The sequence below is a fragment of the Gymnoscopelus microlampas genome (assembly GCF_963454915.1).
Source record: "Gymnoscopelus microlampas genome assembly, chromosome: 10".
NCBI lineage: Eukaryota > Metazoa > Chordata > Actinopteri > Myctophiformes > Myctophidae > Gymnoscopelus > Gymnoscopelus microlampas.
In genome coordinates, this window is record NC_139947.1 from 6,412,443 (window position 1) to 6,436,088 (window position 23,646).

Here is a 23,646-nt window from a genome sequence, read left to right on the forward strand (position 1 = left end):
AGCAGATATACAAGCTCGCAGTGTGGCACGAAGTGACGTGCTTGTGAGCTTGTATATCTACTATTTTTTAATAGCCAACGCAAAAATCAAAAATTACAATAGCTTTCCCGGTTTTAACTCATTACAACCGGTAAAGAATCTGTGTTATTTTCACACATTTTCCACAATTAAAAACAAAATAGCAGATCTACAAGCTCATAGCGTGGCACCGAGTGCCACGCTATGAGCTTGTATATCTGCTATTTTTGAAAAGCCAAAGTAATCTTAAAATGACACAGATACGTTACCGGTGTTACAGGGTTAAAAAAGGTGTGGATGGCAGAAGAAATGTGACGGCTTTCGTCCTGATTTTGTAATACTGCTGTCCCATAAGATAAATAATAATACAAATGGTAACTGGTAAAAGGTCATATGGAATGGAATCACATCTGTTGTGGTTCTTTCACATGTGAAATGAAATGGAGGAACATATGGCAACTGGAGCGGTTGAATGCAATAATGTCCTTTCGGGTTCAATAAAGTATCTCTACAGTATGTTCCACGTGGAACCATCAGTTGTCGTTCTTTAAAAAGGTTCATATGGAACAGTGGTTCTCAACCTTTTAGGCCGCGACCCCCCAAAATAATCACATTTGAACTGGGGACCCGCCATTTTGGTTGACGCTGAAATATTGTGAAAATAGCAGATCTGCAAGCTCACAACGCCTTGCGTTGCGAGGAGGTGAGAGCTTGTAGATCGGCAATTTAAAAAAATGTTGCCCCTTATATTATTTGAACAATTTGGACAATGTTTTATACTGTTTGTTGATTACTTTTGATGCAATAATGGTCTTTTTATTTTCTTTTTTCTTCTAGGTATTAAAAGTCCTTAAATTGTCACTTTACTGTCATGTGGTGACCCCCCTCCCCCTGGGCATCCCAACCCACAGGTTGAGGATCCCTGATATATAGAACATCCGTTTAGGTTATTTTTAATGGAGTGAGTAATACACAGTACCTGTACAAACACTGTGTGTGTGTGTGTGTGTGTGTGTGTGTGTGTGTGTGTGTGTGTGTGTGTGTGTGTGTGTGTGTGTCAGTCAGAGAGCTGCTGTAAACCAGCAGATTGAATTTTGAAAAAAATAACATTCAAACAGAAATGTCAGACCTGGTTACACAGATAGACAGAAGTATTCATCCGGTCTGTCTTGTCTTCCTTCACAGCTGGATCATTCTTCCTCCTAGCAACCTTTCTCCTTCTCTGGACTCCTGAGAGAGAGAGAGAGAGAAAGAAATATATATATTAAGAATGAAATTCATTCACATATTTCCGTCTCTCTCTCAGAGGGCTGATTACACGGCAAAATCCTCAGTGTTGATTTAAGTGTTACTTTGTCAAGACTCTCAGAGTTACAATTGGATAAATTAACACCATAAAATATCGCCAAAACTGTTACTTTTCAGGATTCAAATTCTAAAGTAGCAGAAAGTAGCGGATCTGCAACATTTGATGCGTTGGTGTGACGCTGTTGTATGATCAAGCAGGGTGTTCATTTACAAAAACACATAAAGAGTTGAATCAATCTATCAATCTACTCAATCAATCTACTATTCTAATGTAAACATTAACATAGTTAATATCTTGTATGTGTGTGTATTCATGAAATACATTGAATGAGTTTGTGAATGAAAGGTAGCAGATCTACAAGCTCACAACACGCTGTGAGCTTGTAGATCCGCTGTTTTTGGCGAGCAACACCATCGTACGGAGGAGTATAAATGATGTCACATTTTGTTTTTCGTGGTTTTCACATTATGTGTTACATTATATTGTATAACATACTATGCTGTAAACATTTACTACAAGTCAGTACTCTGAACTCCTCCATTACGTTCAGTGCCGCTACAATAAATTATTTATCAATTAAGACGACATACAGAGAAGAGGTTAGATCATTTCTTGTTTATATAAAACTTTGTATTTACAAACTGAGACATTTAAACAGATGAAAATGATAACATTCCTCCATTCAGACTCGATTTAACACAAGAAATAAAAGTCTCAGAGAGAGAGAGAGAGAGAGGAAGCACATGAGTGATTAAAATCATCCTGTGAGATTCCAATGGGAACCAATTGGATGTTTTTATTCATGATCTATTAGAATAGATATGTTACTGGATAATTCTATTGGATAATCCAATAGAATTATCCAGCAGCTCGCAACGTGTCACTCCGCAGCGCATTGTAAGCTTGTAGATTTGTAGATCTATTTCCCCGTGTTCCACATACTGGGACTCTGCGAGAGTTCTTGAAGTTTTGTTATTGTTTAACCCTTTAAGACCGGGAACGCATTTGGGTGTCATTTTTTGATTTATTTGGCTATTCAAAAATAGCAGATCTACAAGCTCACCGCGTGGCACCGAGTGCCACGCTACGAGCTTGTAGATCTGCTATTTTTTATTTAAAATCGTGAAAATCTGTGCAAATCTTTGAATATATACATTTTTAAAGCAAACATTTTAAAACTCTGTTACAACTTCTGGGGGTCCCTGGAACAAAGCATTTTGATATTTTGATATATCCAAGGCCAAATACATGTTATCATTTTTGATAACCACTGATTATAGCAACATACGTTTTCTTTCTAAAAACTGTTAAGATTTAGAAGACATTTGTAGAATCTCCAGAAGCAAAGATTTGAGTTACAAATGTTCAAAAATGCTTTAAAAAATATATATATTCAAAGATTTGCATAAAACTTTCCACGATTTTTCCAAAAAAAAATAGCAGATCGACAAGCTTATATGAGCTTGTCGATCTGCTATTTTTGAATAGCCTAAAGAAATCTAAAAATGACAGAGATGCGTTCCCGGTCTAAAAGGGTTAAAGTGAAACCAGATCAGTTTTTTTTCCTGCATTCCCCTCTCTCCTCCCCACCACCACAACATAAAATAAACAATCTCAACAGATCACATACATTTTCATTCCATTCTTTAAATAAATTATTTTTTTCTTATTTTAGCTGCATAAACAACCCGTCAATCAGCTGGGTGATTTGTACAAAAGAAATAATAATAATAATAATAATAATAATAATAATAATAATAATAATACCAGCACCATAATGTTTATCCTCTATCTTTCACATTGAAATTACTTCATAATCTATAAACAAGAAAACCTTCTCCCTTTGAGATGAATAGAAACTTATGATTAAAAAATAATACAATTAAAATAAAAACATTTAAAGTGATATTTCAACTTCAGGTAGACACATTCATTTAAACACCTCCATCCTCCCATTAACAGATTATTGATCGACTGTCAGATCAATGAATCAATAAATGGGATGGACAGGCAGTGGATCCATTGCAACAATGTGGCCATGTGGAAATTATCTGATTGATAATTCATTAGAATAACCGATAGCCTGACAAGGCAGCAGTGACCTCCAACATACATGGATCAAATGATATGATTGTTTATGAATCAAATATCATCTATTTCTCAACTTTGTAAATATATAGTTTCATTAGCAGGTTGTTTAAAGGGATATTTCACAGATTTTGAACCTTAAATCCCATTGTTCTGATACCGTCGTTTTGCGTAACAGGACATACACATTGTGTACTTTTTACGCTCATTGACACGAAACAAAACTATATACAGTATATCAGTGGTTCTCTAACTTTTTAATTTCAAGGACCCCAATTTTGTGTGCATTAGACCAGGTAACCCCATTACTCTGAGAGTGTACAAATGGTACCCTCTCAGACTTATTATAGACTGTAAGGGTATATTTGGTAGCATTTGTCCACAAAGAGGTATAGACTGTAAGGGTCCATTTGGTAGCATTTGTACACTCTCAGAGTTATGGGGGTCCTTGAAAATAAGACAACCACTATGCCACACTAAATGGAACAGAGCCTTAATTAGTATCATTGGTAACACCTGCGAAGGAAGTAAGGAAGGGGCCCAATTCATTCCCAATATGGCTGCTGTGCATAGAGCCTATTATACTGAAAATTTAGTCTCTCAAGAGACTTCCGCTCTAAAGCGCCGTCCATTCTCCTTCTGACGCTCTGACCTTTCTTCGGAAAGGGGAGGTGATAGAACTACAAACTAGCGTCATTCCCAGCTTCGGAAAGGGCAGTCCCAGAACCTTTCCTTGGAACCCGTAGCACCTCAAGGTGTCCCCGACTCGCCTAACTATGGTTCAGGAAGTGTTTTGCGAACCGGGACATTTTCCGAGTATGTATTGTGCTTAACCCATTAAAACCGGGAACGCATCTGTGGAACCGCTTTAACCATAGTATTTTTTTCTTTGGCTATTCGAAAATTGCAGATATACAAGCCATTGGGCGGCACCAAGTGCCGTGCTATGAGCTTGTAAATCAGCTATTTTTGAAAAATCGTTCGTGAAAAATCGCCATTTTTGAAAATCTTTGAATATATATATATATTTTTTAAAGCAAACTTTTTAACTCAAATCTTTGCTTCTGGGGGTCCCTGGAACAAAAGATTTTGAGATGGGGGTCCGTGGCCAAATACATATAATTTTGGGGGCCCTTGACATGAAAAAGTTTGAGAACCACTGCTGTAAATGATATATCATCATATGATATATATTATGTGGTATCGTAATGTCATACTCACCGATACCAGCATTTTGGGCAGTATCGGCAGCTTTTCCCCGATACTGGCATCTGTATCGGAAACAACTCTAGAAAAGCCTCGTTTCCGACGGGCTTTCCAAACTAGTTCGGACAAGTCACAACATCTGGGAGTGCAGGAGCGTCCGAGAAAAAAAATGTGATCAGAAGTTTCTGAATGACAAAATGTAGAGTTATTCTACCTCCCTTTTCCGAGAGAAACATTCAGAGGTCGGAAAAGAAGCATGCATTGTGCTTAACGGTCTGTACAACGGAAGCTCTGAAAATGAGTCGATAATAAAGCTTGATGTATTCCGTTTCACCTTTGAAGTCGTGAAAATAAGTCGTGCTGTAAATCAAATTAGTCGGGGGGGGGGGGGGGGGGGGGGGGGGGGCTGTAACCTTCCGAGCCTTTACAGGACTGTAGTTACAAAAGCTGTGGTTCGGGGACCGGTAGCAACGCTGGTAGGGTCCCCCACGTGAAAAACAAACGATGCTGCAGCGGGGGCATGTTTTACACAACCATACTTCACAACCAATAGGCTCTATGCACAGCAGCCATATTATCACTTCCTTCACAGGTGTTACCAATGATACTAATGAAGGCTCGGTTCCATTTAGTGTAGCACAGTGGTTTCCACGACCCCCATAACTCTGAGTGTACAAACTCTCAGAGTTACACTCCTGTAAGGGGCCATTTGGAAGCCCATGAGGGTCCCTGGACCCCAACTGTAGACCCACTGGTGTAACAGAGTGTTTCCAGTGAGCCAACATGCACAATATCAGCACCCTGACTCTGTTTGACCAGAATGGAACAGAGCCTTCATTAGTATCATTGGTAACACCTGTGAATGTCTTCATAATATGGCTGCTGTGAATAGAGCCTGTATGTATCATTCGAACAACAATACGACATTAACAAATAAACATATTTTACATCAAGAGTTAAAGCCTTTTTACAACATTCTAGACAACATTGTGTCCGTAGAACTCAGCTGCACTGAGATCTGTACATTATTTATCTAAAGGAAGAAAATTAAAAATCTTTTATGGCTTTTTTTCTTTTTGTACAGATGACATGAAGGCTAGGCCTGTCACGGTTATTGCGTAATCGCCTTATCCACAATTATTTTGCGTAGCGATTAATCGACGCGTAAAATGTCCTAATCGTGACAGCCCTGATGAAGGCACAGACACTACCGTCAAACGACCAGAACAACGTGATGCATGTCTATGGGACCATATGTGAAAACATACTGTAAAATTATATAAATATCCTTATATCCATTGTTATCATTCACCATATAATTTAACCCATTCAATCCGGGGACGCATTTGTGTCATTTTAGATTTCTTTGGCTATAAAAAAAATAGCAGATACACAAGCTCATAGTGCGGCACAGAGTGCCGCACTATGAGCTTGTAGATCTGCTATTTTTTGAAAAATCGTGAACATTTGTGCAAATCTTTGAATATTTATATTTTTAAAGGGAACATTTTAGACTGCAATCTTTGCTTCTGGGGGTTCCTATTACAACATATTTTGAGATGTGGGTCCACGGCCAAATATACATAATTTTGGGGGTCCTTGACATGAGAAAGTTCGAGAACCACTGATATAGAAACTGATATTTAAAAAAAGAAAGTTAGGATTTAGAAGACATTTGTAGAATCCCAGGAAGCAAAGATTTGAGTTACAAATGTTTGCTTTAAAAACACATATATATATATATATACATATACATATACATATATATATATATATATATATATATATATATATATATATATATATATATATATATATATATATACATATACATATACATATATATATATATATATATATATATATATACATATACATATACATATACATATACATATATATATATATATATATGTATTTAAAGGATTTGCACAAACTTTCACGATTTTTTCAAAAATAGCAGATCTACAAGCTCATAGCGCGGCACTCGGTGCAGCGCTATGATCTTGTAGATCAGCTATTTTTGAATAGCCAACGAAATCTAAAATGACACGCATTCTTTCCCGGTCTAAATGGGTTAAATTAAAAAAAAATTGAATTTCTTTGTATATTTTGAACCAACATTATACGAGCTATATTTATTTGTGCGTGGCCGCGCGCACACACACACTATTATGTAATTTTTTTGTGAATAAAATGTAAATTTTGTCCAATCTGTATAGTAGAGCATGTTTATACAATATAACAAACAATTGGGGTGGTTGTATTTGGTCTCTCTGCTCTTCTATTGACATTAAGATCCTGTGTCTAGGTTGGACACAACCTTTGACAGAAGCTCGTTTCTGATTTGACACTCCCAGAGCAATTTCTCCCCAGAGCAAGCATGCAGGCTCTATTATTAGCTCAGTGGTAACATGTTCAGCACTTAAGCAGGAGACCTGGCTGGGTTCACATCCGGGGTAGAACAGAGGAAAGTTGCAGCTTTGACACTCTGTAACAAAGTTCCATATGAAACCATTTTGGTTCCGTTAAAAAGGTCCACGTTAAATGGTTCCATAAAAGACCTTTATGAGTTATGAAGAGAGATTTCCATTAATTTACAATTTCATACAGAGCCCCAGCCCCCTCTGTTCAGTTTAGAAAACCTCTGATGATGATAATAAATATTATAGTTGCAATAATAGAGTAATTCATCCGTGTTCGATTCATAAGGCTTAGAAAACATAAGCAATAAAGACTTAAGGCAGGAGATGGCCATGATGAGACAAAACTAAACGCGGACATGTCCTCCTCACATGAGGGACGGAGAAGTGTCTCTTGTGCTTTTTCAGAAACGTTAGTCCAGTAACGAGTTACGCCCCGATTCAAACTTAGTTGCGGGTCGTTGTCTCGCACCGGAAAACAGCCCATGTACAAGCTTGTAGATCGGCTATTTTCGGTGCGAGAGACGATGCCAACACGAGTATAAATGAGGCTTTTAGTTCCACGGAAGGTGAAGTGTCTTTGGCCGTCCAGTAAAATGCAGAGGGAAAGAGAGAGAGAGAGAGAGAATAATAAAGAAGAATGAAGTGTTAGTTTATAGTTCAGAGAGATTGAAGAAGAGGAAAAGGGTTGAATGTCTTTTAGTAGTAACCCTTCTCTCTCCTCTTCTCTTGTCCTGTCTTCTTCTTCTGTCTGTCCTCCTACCAAATCATCTGCTCATCAAGAACTCCTCCAATTTCTTCCTCTCTGTCCTGAAAACCTCCCTTGGTTCCACATGAGAACAGCATGAGACTCAATGACTTACAACGGAGAGAGGACGAGAGTTGAGGTGAGAGGAGAGGAGAGAATTGAGGATTCTCAGGATGTTTTCAACGTCCAACTAATAGGCTCCAGTCCAGACCCACAGAGAGAGAGAGTTATGACACACTTTGATCTCGCCGCAAAGCGGGCCGCTATGGGCTATAGTTCCAAACATTGGAACTATCTCATTGAGTTAGAACGGGCATTTCCGCATTCCATTCTTACAATGGGAGTCAACGCTAGTGTCGTCACTCTCATACTAGATCACGCTCAGGCTCTACGCACAGCAGTCGTATTGTAAAGACATTCACAGGTGTTACCAATCAATGAAGGCTCTGTTCCATTCATGGTCAAACATGCTGATGTCATGCATGTTGGCTCACTGGAAACACTCTGCTACACCAGTGGGTCTCAAAGTGTGGTCCAGGGACCCTCAGGGTTCCTTGAGGGAGTTTCTAAATGGCCACTTACAGGTGTGTAACTCTGAGAGTGTACAAATGGAAACCAAATGGACCCGTAAGGGTCCATTTGGTTTCTATTTGTACACTCAAGAGTTATGGGGGTCGTTGAAATTTAAAAGTGTGAGAACCACTGTGCTACTCGAAATGGAACAGAGCCTCCCATTAGTATCATTGGTTTCCTTCCAATATGGCTGCAGTGCACCGTGCATAGAGCCTATTGCCTCAGAAAGAAAGAAGAGATTAGATAGATTAGATAGATAGCGGGGGAAAAAGAAAGGTAGACCTCATTGTTTTTTTTGTTGGATCTGACAGCCTAGCTGGTCTGAAACAAGGAGGGAGGGAGCGGATCATCAATGAAACAAAAACAAACAAAAAAGCCACGAGAAACGTTTTAGTGTTTTTTGTGTCTCATTTGATCAGGACTGACTTGGGGAGGAAAGAGTCCATGTCTGATCCTCCGGCGTCTGTCCTGGCTCCTCCTCCTCCTAGAACCGCCTCCGAGGAGCCCAGCGACGACGACGACGAAGACGACAACAACGATGACGACGACGACGATGGCGCCGCGGCGGCTTTAGGCAGACTGTACATGTAGACCGCTCCCATCACCATGGCGGCGCCGGCGGCGAACAGGGGGTCCACGTGGAAGCCGAACAGGTAGACCGACATCACGGTGGAGACCACGATGCTGAAGGACGTGGCGAAGCCCTTCAGGATGTTGTCGGCGTACTTCACCACCACGGCCACCAGGAGGCCGCCGAACGCCTGGTTGAGGATGACCGTCCACACCATGGGCGTGTAGCCGAAGAAGAAGCCCTGGGCGGCCACCTGGGGAAGGAAGGGGCGCGAGGGTTAATTAGAACTAATCAATTTAACTGATTATAGAAAAAAAAAAGCGATAATTTTATGAAATAATCTGTTATGGGTAAGTCATTATACTGTACATCAGTGGTTCTCAACCTGTGGATCCCCAGGTGGGTCCCCACATGATTTTGTGGAGGTCCCCAGAAAACGAAAACGAAAAGAAGAAACACCATCGCTGCATCAAAAGTAATCAACAAACTACACTATACAAACTGGTCAAACATTGGCCAAATTGTCAATTATTATAAGAAAGAGGCAAATATTGTGAAAATAGCCGATCTACAAGCTCACAACGCCTCGCAAAGCGAGGCGTTGTGAGCTTGTAGATCGGCCATTTTAACATTTTTTATCTAGAGTCAAACAACAAAATGTAAATCCTACATTCCAGGTGCTTATCAGGGTGGGGGGTCCTCAGTTCAAATATGATTATTTTGGGGGGTCACAGCCTGAAAAAGGTTTAGAACCTCTGCTGTAGATTAACATTTTCAAACGCTTTTGAAAACATTCCAAAATAGTGAAAATAGCCGATCTACAAGCTCACAGAAGATCAGCTATTTTCACCTTTTTTTGCATGACACCATCGATTTGTTGATGTTGAAAAAAAATGTATAAAAAAATGTTTCACAATTATTCAATTCAACGAAAAAGTAATGCATAGAATAATGGCTATGAAAATATGGGTTATGGAGAGTCGCAGAACTTAGGGTTGTCACGATCATGACATTTTAGTCAACCGTTAATTGTTGTAAAATAAGTGCCATTTGTTTGTGGTTTTGGCATAAACATATCAAAAAGTACATGTGAATCACTATTACTTTTCAGTTTGCCTTTTAGGCTTTTAAACAGCAATTGCATGACTGACAATGACTGGCACCATTAATCAAAAAAAAAAAGATGTACGGTACTATGGACAAAAGGCCATATATTTAAAAATTGTATTCTTTCCCAAAACTTTTACAAATTGCTGAAATAGCCGATCTACAAGTTCACGTCGTGTCATATCGCAAACTTGTAGATGTAGCTATTTCCACTATTTTCCAATAGATGAATTTAAGACCGGGAACGCATCTCTGTCATTTTAAGATTTCTTTGACCATTAAAAAATAGCACATATACAAGCTCATAGCACTATGAGCTTGTAGATCTGCTTTTTTTTTTTTATCGTGGAAAATGTGCGAATCTTTGAATATAATATATGTTTTAAAGCGAACTTTTTTAACACCGATCTGTGCTTCTGGGGGTCCCTGGAACAACGGTCCGTGGTCAAATACATATCATTTTGGGGGTCCTTGACATGGAAAAGTTGGAGCACCACTGATATAGCAACATACTGTTAGAATTGAGAAAACATTTTTAGATTATGTATTTGGCAGCGGACCCCCTCCATCTCAAAATGTTTTGTTCCAGGGACCCCCCAAAAGCAAACTACACTATAAAAACTGGTCAAACATTGGCCAAATATTATAAGAAAGAGGCAAATATTGTGAAAATAGCCGATCTACAAGCTCACAACGCTTGTAGATTATACTCGCTATGAGCTTGTAGATATGCCATATTTGAATAGCCAAAGAAATCTTAAAATGACACAGATGCGTTCTGGGATTGAATATTGAATATAGATACAGATATTACACAGAATGCATACACAAATAATTGCGATTATCTCAAATAATTGTGATCAGGCGATGTTGTAATAAATGGCGTCGGGGCCTACCTGCACGCCGTCGTTCCACCACAGTCCCAGCATGCCGAGCGCCGTGCCGAACAGCCCCAGCTGCACGTTGCGCATCCACACGGAGGCGGAGCTTCCCTTCAGGATCTTCTCAAAGTAGACGCCCGCAAAGCCCGACGACAGACAGCTGATCACCACGGCGACCAGCCCCACGGAGTAGTTCTGACCGGTCGAATCGGAGCCCGATTCCTTCTGGCCTTCCTGTTGTACCTGGAAGTACAATGATAATAACTATATTATAAACAGCCACAATAATAACACTTATACACATTATAAAAGATAATAGTAACAAGAATAATTATAACAATAACAGCAACAACAATAATAACGGTAGAAAGTAACCATTTAATTTATTCAATTATTTGACAGCTGTAGTTACTAGTTACTTTGCAGATTTAGATTATTATAACAAAATGGGATTGGTTTTCATGCAACTTTTCCCTCAATACCTCCAAAACGTTACTGACAACAGCCACAATACTAGAGGGAGCGTAAACAACGATCTGGTACCACCCACCCATATAACAAACATGGGTAAATTCTCCTTCTACAGCACTGCCACCCAGGTGTGGGATGCCCTGACCCCAACCCTCAAAAAATGTTGATCACTGGCTTCCTTTAAAACAGCCCTGAAAATTCACCTTTCAGGAGGCCAAAGGGGGAGGTAGTTATCACTTCTCCCTTAGACAGGCGACACCCGCCCCCCTTTTCTTTACCCCCATTCCCTTTCCCCCGCCCTTTTTTTCTACTCTGTACATATAGTGTTTTATATTTGTGATGATATTGAATGTTTGGCGCTATTTTATGTTGATGAATTGAATACCTAGGACCCCAATGGAAACAAGACCGCAAGGACTTTTTTGGCGTTATCCTTTTAGACAAAGTGTTTGACTGTACTCGTGCCGTTTTTACATGTCTGTGTAATAAAATATTCAATCAATCAAAACCAACATTGAGTGATAAATGATAATGTATTATGACTGTATAAGTTAAACCATTAGGACCTGGAACGTATCTGTGTCACTTAAGATTTCTTTGGCTATTCAAAAAATAGCAGATCTACAAGCTCATGGCGCGGCACAGAGTGCCGCGCCATGAGCTTGTAGATCTGCTATTTTTTGAAAAATCTTGGGGAAAAAAGTGTTTGATTTTTTTTCAAAAAAATGTTAGGATTTAGAATCTTTTTAAGGATTGCCTCGGGTCTTAATGGGTTAATCTACCCTGCAGCATATAAAGTCATTAAAATCAGCCCAGCTTCACAGTGATAAACACGTTAATGCATTACTAATTACAATCCAATAACATGATTGTGTAATGGACCATTCTGCTCTTAAGTACATTCTTATGCCAATACTTGTAATAATAATCATAATCATCATAATGATGACACTAACCTGTACGACAGCCACCCCTGCAAACAGCAGCAGCAGAGAAACCCACTGTACTCTGGACAGAGACCTCCTCAGCATCATCACGCTGAACAACGCTGTGGTCAGGATCTTCAGCTGGTAGGTCACCTAGATGAGACACACTTACAGTCAACACACCCCAAAAACACACTGAAACGCAACACTAGAAAGTGTTAATTTAAAGAGGTGGTAACATGCTTTTGCACTTTTTCTGTTTTTCCTGTGTCTATGAGGTTGATAGAACTTCATTAAGCCCCCTGGTGGTGTTTTTATGGTGTTTTATGTCTTCTCTGACTATTTTGAGTTTCTACCTGGAGGCTGAAACCTTGAGGGTCAAACGTGCCAATAGAAAAACAGCCCTTTAGTGACATAGTAAAAACATACCCTCCCCCTCATTATCATAACACAACAGGTGTGGGCATGAGGAGGAGGAGGGACTAGGACAGGTGGGTGGTGCTAAGGTGGTGGAGGAGGTTCTAAGGTGAGAACCAGGTATACTTAATGAACTGGAGGCGTGTCCACATAAAAACATAATTTTAACAATTTCTGTACACTTTTTTGAAATAAATCTTCCTCCTAGTATAACCATAATACCTGATGATTATGTTTTAGGGGGGGGGGGAGAAATCACTGAAAATCACGGCACCCCGTCTTTAACTCTGAGAGTATACAACAGGGCAGGAATTCAATGGCCACCATGGCCCCCTCAGTATAGGTTCATAGGTTCGGGATTGGTACTGCGCCCCCCCCCCATCCAGTTATTACACAAAGAAGACTGACTAGGACAACAAGAACTCAGTCACACTTGCCAGTCAGTCACAGCAGGAGGGAGTACAAACTAAACACAAATTCAGCGTAGCGATAGTTCATGTAGGCACGGAAGGCAGGAGGTTTATATGCTATGTTCACTCTCCCCGGACCCCCCCCCCCCCCCACCACCACACCCCCCATTCATTCGCTAGCAAGCTAATTCATACGTAATCCCACAAGTCAGTACGTTCAAACTCACGTCATTCTCATTCGCTACAAGCCATCTCACTCACGCCCTCATTCCCACAGTGCATCTCTGGCACTTCATTTAACCCTTTAACTCTTTCACTGCCAGAATTATTGCTGGCCGCGTTTGCCCACTGCCAGAGATTTTTCATTGAAAAAAAAAAAAAGTACTCAGGAGCTGAGATACAGAATTTTTAAGTTTTAAGTTAACAAGGAAGTGGATGGGAGTCTTTTCCTTCGAAAAATCATATCTCCTTGGTCTTTGGGCAAAAAAAAATGAAAACATTGAAAAAAATAAAAATTATGTTTTTTACGTCCGTGGCAGGATTGGTAAATGGGAATAATTACGTTTTTTACGTCCGTGGCAGTGGATGAGTTAAGGCCGGGGAAGGGAACACATGTGTGTCATTTTAAGATTTCTTTGGCTATTCAAAAATAGCAGATACACAAGCTCATATGAGCTTGTAGATCTGCTATTTTTTTGAAAAATCTTGAACATTTGTGCAAATCATTTTTAACTCAAATATTTGCTTCTGGGGGTCCCTGGAACAAAATATGTTTAGATGGGAGGGGGTCCGTGGACAAATACATATTATTTTGGGGGTCCTTGACATGAAAAAAGTTTGAAAACCATTGAAAATATAACAACATAAGTAAAAAATTAAAATTAAAAAAACACTTTAGGAAAAAAAAAAACTTTAGAAGACATTTGTAAAATCCCCAGAAGCAAAGATTTGAGCTAAAAATTTTGGCTTTAAAAAAGTATATATATTCAAACTAAAGATTTGCACACATTTTCACGATTTAAAAAAAAAATAGCACATTTACAAGCTCGTAGCGCGGCACTCGGTGCCGCGCTACGAGCTTGTATATCTGCTATTTTTATAGAGACAAAGAAATCTTAAAATGACACAGATGCGTTCCCGGTCTTAAAGGGTTAAGCAGCCCTCTGGTTCTCCGTTCATTCTACTACGTGCTTAGCTGTCAGCGCCGGTTGTCAGCTGTCAAAATTCCTCCACCTCCCCGGCCTCCTCCGTGTGAACTTTTAGTTCTTATTGTTAAAAGGATGATTTGTGAATTGTACTGTGGTTCTATGGATTGTGCTATGATACGTGGTAGTCAGTTTAATTATGCATTGAAGGTTCAAATGTCATGTTCATGTTATATCTGCATTTCATGCTCTGCTCAGGGAGTATTTGTGATTTCAGATTTGTTGTCCTGCTTGAGCAGGTAATCTGTAATATCACATGAGCAGAGTCACCCTGCCAAATCTGAATACAATATTATTGCAGTAAATGGTTACTATTGCAGTAAATGGTTATATGCAATACATGGTAAATGGTTAATACATGGTATTGGTTATTCCTGAACTAAAGTGTCTAAATGAACCCACGAAACAAGTGAATCTTGTTCAACAAGTTTGACCTTCTACCCCTCAAAGACTATGTTCCGCCCTGATGCCACAGTGGCATGCTGTTTTGCCGTGTCAACACCGGTAATACCGGTGGTAACACACCTGGAACGCATGTTCCATGTGTGTTACCTTACCTGGAACGCATCTGTGTCACTTTTTGATTTGAGCTAAAAAGCATTATTTTACACTTTGGCTATTCAAAAATAGCAGATATACAAGCTCATAGATCTGCTTTTTTTTTTTTAATGTTGAAAATGTGTGCAAATCTTTGAATATGTATTGTTTAAAGCAAACATTTTTAACTCTATTCTTTGCTTCTAGGGTTCAAGGTTCAAGGTTCAAGTTTATTAGTGTCCCCGAGGGGCAATTTGGTTTGCAGCATATAGCATCAAGTGCAGTACAACAATATTAAAACAGACAGTAAAAACAGTACAAAACAGAACAGTAAAACATCCATAGCCGGTACATAGAGTTCACATTAGGTCATAAAGAGCAAAGTGTAAGGTGCTATTCAGTCAGTGCATTGTACATGTCCATTGAAAAGAATACGTGGACAGCAAGGAGACTGCTCGGTGCACGTATTAACTAAAGGCTATCTCCTCCTTGGCTTCTCCATGACCGAGTTCAGACTGCCGATAGAAATGGGAATAAAGGACAGTTTGTGCCTGTTTGTTGTGGCACTGGGGGTCCGCAAGCGACGGCCCGAAGGAAGGAGTTCGTACTCGGTGTTAAGTGGGTGAGCAGTATCTGAACGAATCGACTTGGCTTTTTTGATTACTTGTCTATTAAAGAGAAGTCCAAGGCTGTTCATGTTTGTACCAATAACCTTGGAGGCAACTTTCACAATTTTACCCAGGGAATTCTTGTCCTTGACACAGAGATTACCGTACCAACAGATAATAGAAAAGGAAATGACAGATTCTATGTAGGCACAGTAAAACAGTTTCATCAGAGTTTTGTCGATATTGAACTTAGCCAATTTTCTCAGACAGTATAGGCGTTGCTGGCCTTTTTTATACATCATGTCCGTGTTGAGGTCAAATTTCAGTTTATCATCGATTATTGTACCCAGATATTTGTAATTTTTTACAATCTCTACTGTCTCTCCGTTGGTCAGGCTCTTCCGGGGAGATTGTGGTGACAGTCTAAAGTCAATGCAAAGCTCCTTAGTTTTTGAGATCCCTGGGTCCCTGGAACAACACGTTTTGAGATGGGGGTCGGCGGCCAAATACACATCATTTTGGGTGGTCCATGACATGAAAAAGTTTGAGCACCACTGATATAGAAACGTACGTTTTTCAGAAAACTGTTGGGATTTAGAAGACATTTGTAGAATCGGCTTCAGGTCTTAATGGGTTAAACTGCTCAAACAGCCTTCGTCAGTGTTGTTCAAGACACAAACGGGAAATAATAATGATACGATTAATTGAGAGCACATAGTCTGCGGGTTGTTGTGAGGCACTCGTACTGTGCACACTGAAGTATTAACTCGTACAGAGTTCAAAGCAGCGTTCAACTAAACTTTGGATGTTTCTCCCTCCCCCACCCCCACCCACCCTGTATGTGAAATCTGACACAGCTGTTACTTGCTCCGCAGTGTGTTCGCTGCAGCAGCCCAGGTGCAGAGACGGAGACAGAACAGTCAGTCACTTCATAATAATAATAATACTTTTACCACCCATAAACTGAATTAAGTAGTGATAACATGCTTACAAGAACATGGGTGCCGCAAAAAAAATAACATTTTTTATTAAATTGTTAAAAAAAAAAAAAAAAATGTTATTGGTGTGCAAGTAACCTAATCTGTGGGTGCCCGCACCCCGTTTAATACCGATAACACAGTAGATCGCAGCAACACTACTGGGAAGTCGGAAGCTACATACCGTAGCCATTTTCATGGAGACTTTTTCGTTTTTGTCGAATTCCCAAGCCAATAATTTCATGAACGGTGGAAAGATGCTAATGTACCCGGTAGGAGACTCAAAGAGTCTCCATTGAGTCCGCCGGTCATCAATTATTATTGGCTTAGGAATGCGACAATTCAATGCTTCATGGGGTGCGTAATTGATAGAAAACAAGTCATTTTTTGGGGTGAACTACTTGGATCTTTGGACACCTCATGTGGCCAGATAATCACTTCCGATTAACCACTTAAACCGTCAATACTTAGTAAACTTGACCTTTGGCTCTGTACTTGGTCTGCTCTTTTTTCCCCTCTAGCCCACACTAAACCTCTTTGCGCTGCGAGGCGTTGTGAGCTTGTAGATCAAAAATGTTTAGAATAGGAATGGTATGGTTCAAGTGCTTAATGTAAAAAAAAAAATACATATCCTATCACACAAAGAAAGAAGGGGGGGCAGGGGTCTTCTGGCCTGTTGAAGACCCCTGCTCTAGTGTGTGTGTTATAATAGTTACCTGGAAGGTGGCAGCAGGCAGGTTGGAGATGGCGACATACTGCAGGTTGTTCTGCAGCGTGTAGATGAGGGAGGGGACGGCCAGCTTCAGTGTGTCTCTGTACTGGACAAATATACTGTCACACAGGAACAACACCGTCTGCTTCAGATTACCTGCACACACACACACACACACACACACACACACACACACACACACACACACACACACACACACACACACACACACACACACACACACACACACACACACACACACACACACACACACACACACACACACACACACACACACACACACACACACACACAAAAGGAAATTCAGTTACTTTTCAGGTTTCAAATAGGCTTTATGCACAGCAGCCATATTGGAAAGAAATTGGGCCTCTTCTTACTTCCTTCACAGGTGTTACCAATGAAACTAATGAAGGCTCTGTCCCATTCTGGTCAGGGTGCTGATAACGTGCATGTTGGCTCACTAGAAACACTCGGCCCCTTATGGTGGGTGTGTAACTCTGAGAGTGTACAAATGGAACCAAATGGACCCGTAAGGGTCCATTTGGTTCCATTTGTACACTCTCAGAGTTATGGGGGTCCTTGAAAATAAGACAACCACTATGCCAAACTAAATGGAACAGGGCCTTAATTAGTATTATTGGTAACACCTGTAAAAGGAAGTAAGGAAGGGGCCAAATTCATTCCCAATATGGCTGCAGTGCATAGAGCCTATTCAAGTAGCAGATACACAAGCTCAAAAAGGCGTCGCTTCGCACCGCATTTCGAGCTTGCGAATCGGCTACTTTAGATGCTTTTGCGCGACCGCTGCAGTGTGAAGTAGGGCGTTCATTTACCACAAAAAAAAATCACACCCTGTGTGAAGAGAGTGGTGCCTTTGATGAGCCCTGTATTGGTATTGATGTTGTTTATTGGACATACATACATACATACGGACACACGGACAAAGTCAGATATAGGAGTGGTTGGCACCACTCAAGAATAGTGGTTAACCCATTGAGGCCTGAGGTTCCGATTTTACAAAAGGTCTTCTAAATAATTTTTTATGAAAAAAACCTATGTTACCATATCAGTGGTTTTCAAGCTTTTTAATGTCAAGGACCCCCAAAATGTATATGTATTTGGCCGCGGACCCCCCATCTCAAAATATGTTGTTCCAGGGGCCCCCTGGAACATCATACATGTTCGGTTTAAAAAAAAAAAAAATATATATATATATATATATATATATATATATATATATATATATATATATTCAAAGATTTGCACTAATTTTCTCGATTTTTCAAAAAATAGCAGATCTACAAGCTCGTAGCGCGGCACTCGGTGCCGCGCTACGAGCTTGTAGATCTGCTATGTTTGAATAGCCAAAAGTGTCAAATAATGCTTTTTAGCTCATATCTAAAAATGACACAGATGCGTCCCAGGTCTTAATGGGTTAATATCGTATACAAAAGCTGCACATTACATACAGCGAGATTTGATCTTTTTTTTCTGGGGCGTCCCGGCTACTTACATCTCTTCTGCATGACGATGATGAGCAGACAGGTCAGCAGCTTGAGGATCTCCGCCATGACCACGGCCGAGGTGGTGAAGAAGCGGTCGCCAGGCAACGTGCGGACGTAGCGTATGCTGAGGATGAGCGACGCATTCTGGACCACCAGCACCGCCAGGCTGATGTACTTCAACTTCCTGTTGGCTGCAGGAAACGGGAAGTAAAACACCACAGGAAACTTTATTTATTTCAGTTTTTCTATTTAAGCCATTAAGATTTATTTCTTTGGGCAATCCAAAAATGGCAGATCTACAAGCTCATAGCGCGGCACCGAGCGTCGCGCTATGAGCTTGTAGATCTGCAATGTTTTAAAAAATGTATTTGTTTAAGGACATATGACACAAAAAGCTTTTACAAAAGCTTCATTATAAAATAAAAAAAAAAAATGAATTAAAAGAATTTTGGAAATATTACAATTTAACCCTTATTGGTCGATTGTGAGGGGGAAAAATACATTCGTGATCGGACCCAAAAAGCCTTATCCCTTCTTGTGACCCAATAGACTGAATGATGGCCCCACCCACACACACACACATTACGTAACTATACAGAATAAACTAACTTCAATCATTTACAGCTTTAGGTCCATTAAGTTACACAGAAAGGTATGGGGTGTGGCTCCTATACTACACATGTAAGCACTGAACAGGTAGAACAAGTAGGGGTGTGTGTGTGTGTGTGTGTGTGTGTGTGTGTGTGTGTGTGTGTGTGTGTGTGTGTGTGTGTGTGTGTGTGTGTCTGATTTACACAACATATGATAGCATTGTAGTTGATACCAGGATACCTGTTACACACACATAACGGGTATCCTGTATCACACCCACACCCACACCCACACCAATCCTGTCCTCCACTTTTCTTTCTTTTCATTTCATTTCAAGGGCCCCAAGTAGTTACTGAATTGAATAACTTATTAACAATTGAAAACGGCGACGTGAATAAACATTTAACCCTTTAAGACCGGGAACGCATCTGTGTGTCACTTTTAAGATTTCTTTGGCTATTCAAAAATAGCAGATCTACAAGCTCATATGCCGCGCTATGAGCTTGTAGATCTGCTATTTTTTTTTAAATAGTGAAAATGTGTGCAAATCTTTGAATATATATTTTTTAAAGCGAACATTTTTAACTCTGTAACAACTTCAGGGGGGTCCCTGGAACAAAATATTTTGAGATGGGGGGTCCACGGCCAAATACATATGATTTTTGAGAACCACTGATATTACAGCAACATTAGTTAGGATGTTAGAATACATTTGTAGAATCCCCAGAAGCAAAGATTTAAGTGACAAATGTTCGCTTTAAAATTTATATATATTCAAAGACCCACGATTTTTCCAAAAGAATAGTAGATCTACAAGCTCATAGCGTGGCACTCGGTGCCAAGCTATGAGCTTGTAGATCTGCTATTTTTGAACAGCCCATAGAAATCAAAAAATGACAGAGATTCCCGGTTCCTGGTTTGAATGGGTTTTAAAAAAAAAAAAACCTACAGCTTGTTTCCATTGTGGAAAGAAAACTGCTGTATTTTGGTGTTTTCACGGTTTGTTTTGGTAGCCCAAAAACACCCTTGTCTACCAAAACAAACCAAATACAGTGAGAGGGCAGTGTGTTTCTACAGGTAAACACCACCACACTTCTATAGTGTCTGATGACTGCTGTTATAGAGGGAAAATTGGGAAATGATGTGTAAAATAATGTATATAAACAATGACGCCCTGAGGATACTACTTAACCCATTAAGACCTGGAACTGTGTCATTTTTAGATTTGAGCTAAAAAGCATTATTTTACACTTTGGGCTATTCAAAAATAGCAGATATACAAGCTCATAGCGCGGCACCGAGTGCCGCGCTACGAGCTTGTAGATCTGCTATTTTTGAAAAATCGCTAAAATATGTGCAAATCTTTGAATATATATATATTTTTAAGCGAACATTTCTAACTCAAATCTTTGCTTCTGGTGGTCCCTGGAACAAAATATTTTGAGATGCAGGTCCGCGACCAAATTCATATCATTGTGGGGGTCTTTGACATGAAAAAGTTTGAGAACCACTGACATAAAAACATGTTTTTTTTTTTTCAAACTGTTAGGATTTAGAACATCAGGCCTTAATGGGTTACGGTCCCTAGATGGCATAGTGCCAGACTGCCAGTCACTTGTTTGTAACATGTGGAATCCACACTTGTGAGGCTGTCTTAAGGCACTCTATGTATGGCTTCATATCTCGCCTGGATGAGTCCAGGAACAGTATTATTGAGGATATAGTCAATCCTGGGAAGAGCTGTCTACGGTACTCGTCCAGGCTGCCGTAAACACTGGAGAGTCAGCATCCATGTATGATTATATGTCTTTTTCAATGATTGTATTTGTTGTGTTGCATGTACTCTATGGACCCCCTGTGTGTCTGGAATAAAGTTTGAATTGAAATATATATTGTTATGTAAACACAAGGCAAAGTTACTACACTATGCCTTTGAAGACTCAAGACACTGGACAAACAGTGGTGCAACAAACAACACAATAAATAAACACCACACATATACAGTTAAAAACAAATAAACATGATAACACAAAAAATAAAAAGTAAGGCCACGCACTGACCACAATAGGCTCTATGCACAGCAGCCATATTATCACTTCCTTCACAGGTGTTACCAATGATACTAATGAAGGCTCTGTTCCATTTAGTGTAGCACAGTGGTTTCCACGACCCCCATAACTCTGAGAGTTACGCACCCATAAGGGGCCATTTGGAAGCCCATGACCCCAACTTTAGACCCACTGGTGTAGCAGAGTGTTTCCAGTGAGCCAACATGCACACAATATCAGCCCCCTGACCGACTCTGTTTGACCAGAATGGAACAGAGCCTTCATTAGCATCACCTGTGAATGTCTTCATAATATGGCTGCTGTGAATAGAGCCTATTGGCCAATCTCTACAAGCTCACAAATTGTCACAATGCATTGACTTGCTGTCAGCGTATAGATCTATTTTCTAAAAATCTTGAGGAAAACATTTTGGACATTTTTTTGAAACATCTTAACAACGCAAATCTTGTATGGGGGAGGGGGGGTCCGTGCCATGGCACAAAATATTTTCAGGTGGGGGGTCTGTGGCCAAATACATAATGTCTGTGGGGGTCCTCGTTGACATGAAAAGGTTTCAGAATCACCACTGGTCTGTGCTTATTGGTCCAGCGTTGCTTTACAGACTGTATTAGTGATGATAATAATAGTGAAAACAGACATTCTCATACGTTCTCTAGCAGTGATCTACTTGTACATGTAATAATGGTGAAGATTAAAGATCAACCACAAAGCTAGGGACCCCCTGAATGACCCCCACGTTGAACCACACTGCTACACAAACAGTAGTAGTACACTAGTACTCCACAATACACAGTAGTGCAGTGTATCTCAAACCTCTCCATTTCAAGGTCTCTCCTAACTCTTGACAGTGTACACATGGAACCAAATGGACCCTACCGGGTCCATTTGGTTCCATGTGTACACTGTCAAGAGTTACAGACTTGTAAGGGTCAATTTAGAACCCCCTAAAGGCCCCCCTGAGAGTCCCTGGACCTCACTTTGAGAACCTTTGCAGTAGTGCATACTAGTAGTAACGTGACGTCACACAGTAGAACACATAGTACACTACTAAAGCTACTAAGCATTGACCATACATTCACACTTATACTTGCATTTAAGCATTTACCTCAAACAAACGTGTTTAAACGTGTCCAGTGGCTGACATTCAGCTCCTGAACTAACGTTAGGAATGTTTTTGCAACTCTGGCAGTAAAACAAACACAAAAAACAACAAGAATTAGCATTATTAATGTTATTTACTTATGTTTCCTTTACCTTCTTGTTTTCGCTCCCCGGCCTGACTCGCCATGTTGGCAACAAACGACCAGCTGTCACACGGAGACTGGTGACCCACACAATTCGGTTACTTCCTGCAGAGGTCGCTGTTCTCTCCTGCCCGTACGTACAGGTACAAGCTACCAAAAGGTCCAATGGTTCTTTTCACAAGGAAAAAATAGCCTTTCTCTTCAGCATCAGTCATAAAATAGAATTAATATATTTTTTTAAGGGGGGGGGGGTCCGTAGAATAGCAAAAGGAGTGCTATCTTATCTAAATTACTTTAATTTACCAGTTATAGTCCCATTGCCAGATCAAATGTCTCTTTTACAAGTATCCTGATGGAGTCTCGTCATCTCAGACTCAGATTGTTGTTTTCCACAATTTCTTGTAAATTTCTCATAGGATTAAACCAAAAAAAAAGAAGGCGTTTTGCACGAGAGAAAAAAAAAAGAAAAAGAAGGCAACCTCGAGAGTAAAACATCCGACGGGGGGGGTCACCGATTTGCGCGTAACACCCTAGTGGTTTTCCTACTGCTGCATCTGTACTGACGTCCTCCGGTCCGGCGTTACGCCACAGTTTGTTTCCCCAGGAACAAAAGCCTTCCCTCATGAAGACATGTTGTTGCAGCTCAGTCCCAACGGACGGTCCAACAGAACCTACAGTGTCCTTTAATTCCACCACAACATCACAGAACAGATGCTGTTCAGCAACACAAACACTTCCTTGTTGGTTGCAAGGAAACTTAATTAAGGAAAAGACACGCCGGACGTCGGGGGGATGCGACACTCAGTGCGACGGGCTGGAATTGCCGGGATAGAGGAAATGACGTCGTTGTCCCTTCCTTAAATAAGCTTCCTTGGGTTGGTTGACTCCTTGACTCCCAGGTAGCTGCGATCACATTGGCTGTTATGGCTGGGGAAAAAAAGTAGGAGTGATCCTATTGGTCGTTGACGTTCGAAGGAGGGGCATCGTAGGCCCCCTCCTCCAAGCCCTTCGTCGCATGCGTGGCAACAA

At 40.3% G+C, this 23,646-nt stretch overlaps 1 protein-coding gene across 2 annotated transcripts; it reads right to left on the reverse strand.

Moving 5' to 3' along the window:
* Window positions 1-215: 215 nt before the first annotated feature.
* slc35a2 (solute carrier family 35 member 2) lies at window positions 216-23,408 on the reverse strand. Of its 2 annotated transcripts, XM_084070232.1 has the most exons (7): window positions 22,628-23,408; window positions 18,722-18,904; window positions 17,192-17,343; window positions 12,352-12,474; window positions 10,940-11,167; window positions 8,792-9,189; window positions 216-1,248 (listed from the first exon to the last, which is right to left on the reverse strand). In XM_084070232.1, the coding sequence occupies exons 1-7, from the start codon at window positions 22,659-22,661 to the stop codon at window positions 1,221-1,223; spliced, it is 1,146 nt and encodes a 381-aa protein (XP_083926358.1). In that variant the 5' UTR covers window positions 22,662-23,408; the 3' UTR covers window positions 216-1,220. The 2 variants fall into 2 exon arrangements, with proteins under 2 accessions (XP_083926358.1, XP_083926359.1); XM_084070233.1 differs by lacking the exon at window positions 216-1,248 and having other exon boundaries at window positions 6,507-9,189; window positions 22,628-23,407.
* Window positions 23,409-23,646: the final 238 nt, after the last annotated feature.

What these genes read in the sequence shown, in the direction of transcription:
- slc35a2 (XM_084070232.1), bottom strand. Translation starts at nt 22,661, where the DNA reads ATGGCGAGTCAGGCCGGGGAGCGAAAACAAGAAG. An exon ending in GGTGGAACGACGGCGTGCAG is followed by an intron (nt 9,190 to 10,939) that starts GTAGGCCCCGAC and finishes TTCCTTCCCCAG; the next exon opens with GTGGCCGCCCAGGGCTTCTT. An exon ending in ATGGACTCTTTCCTCCCCAA is followed by an intron (nt 1,249 to 8,791) that starts GTCAGTCCTGAT and finishes TCTCTCTCTCAG; the next exon opens with GAGTCCAGAGAAGGAGAAAG.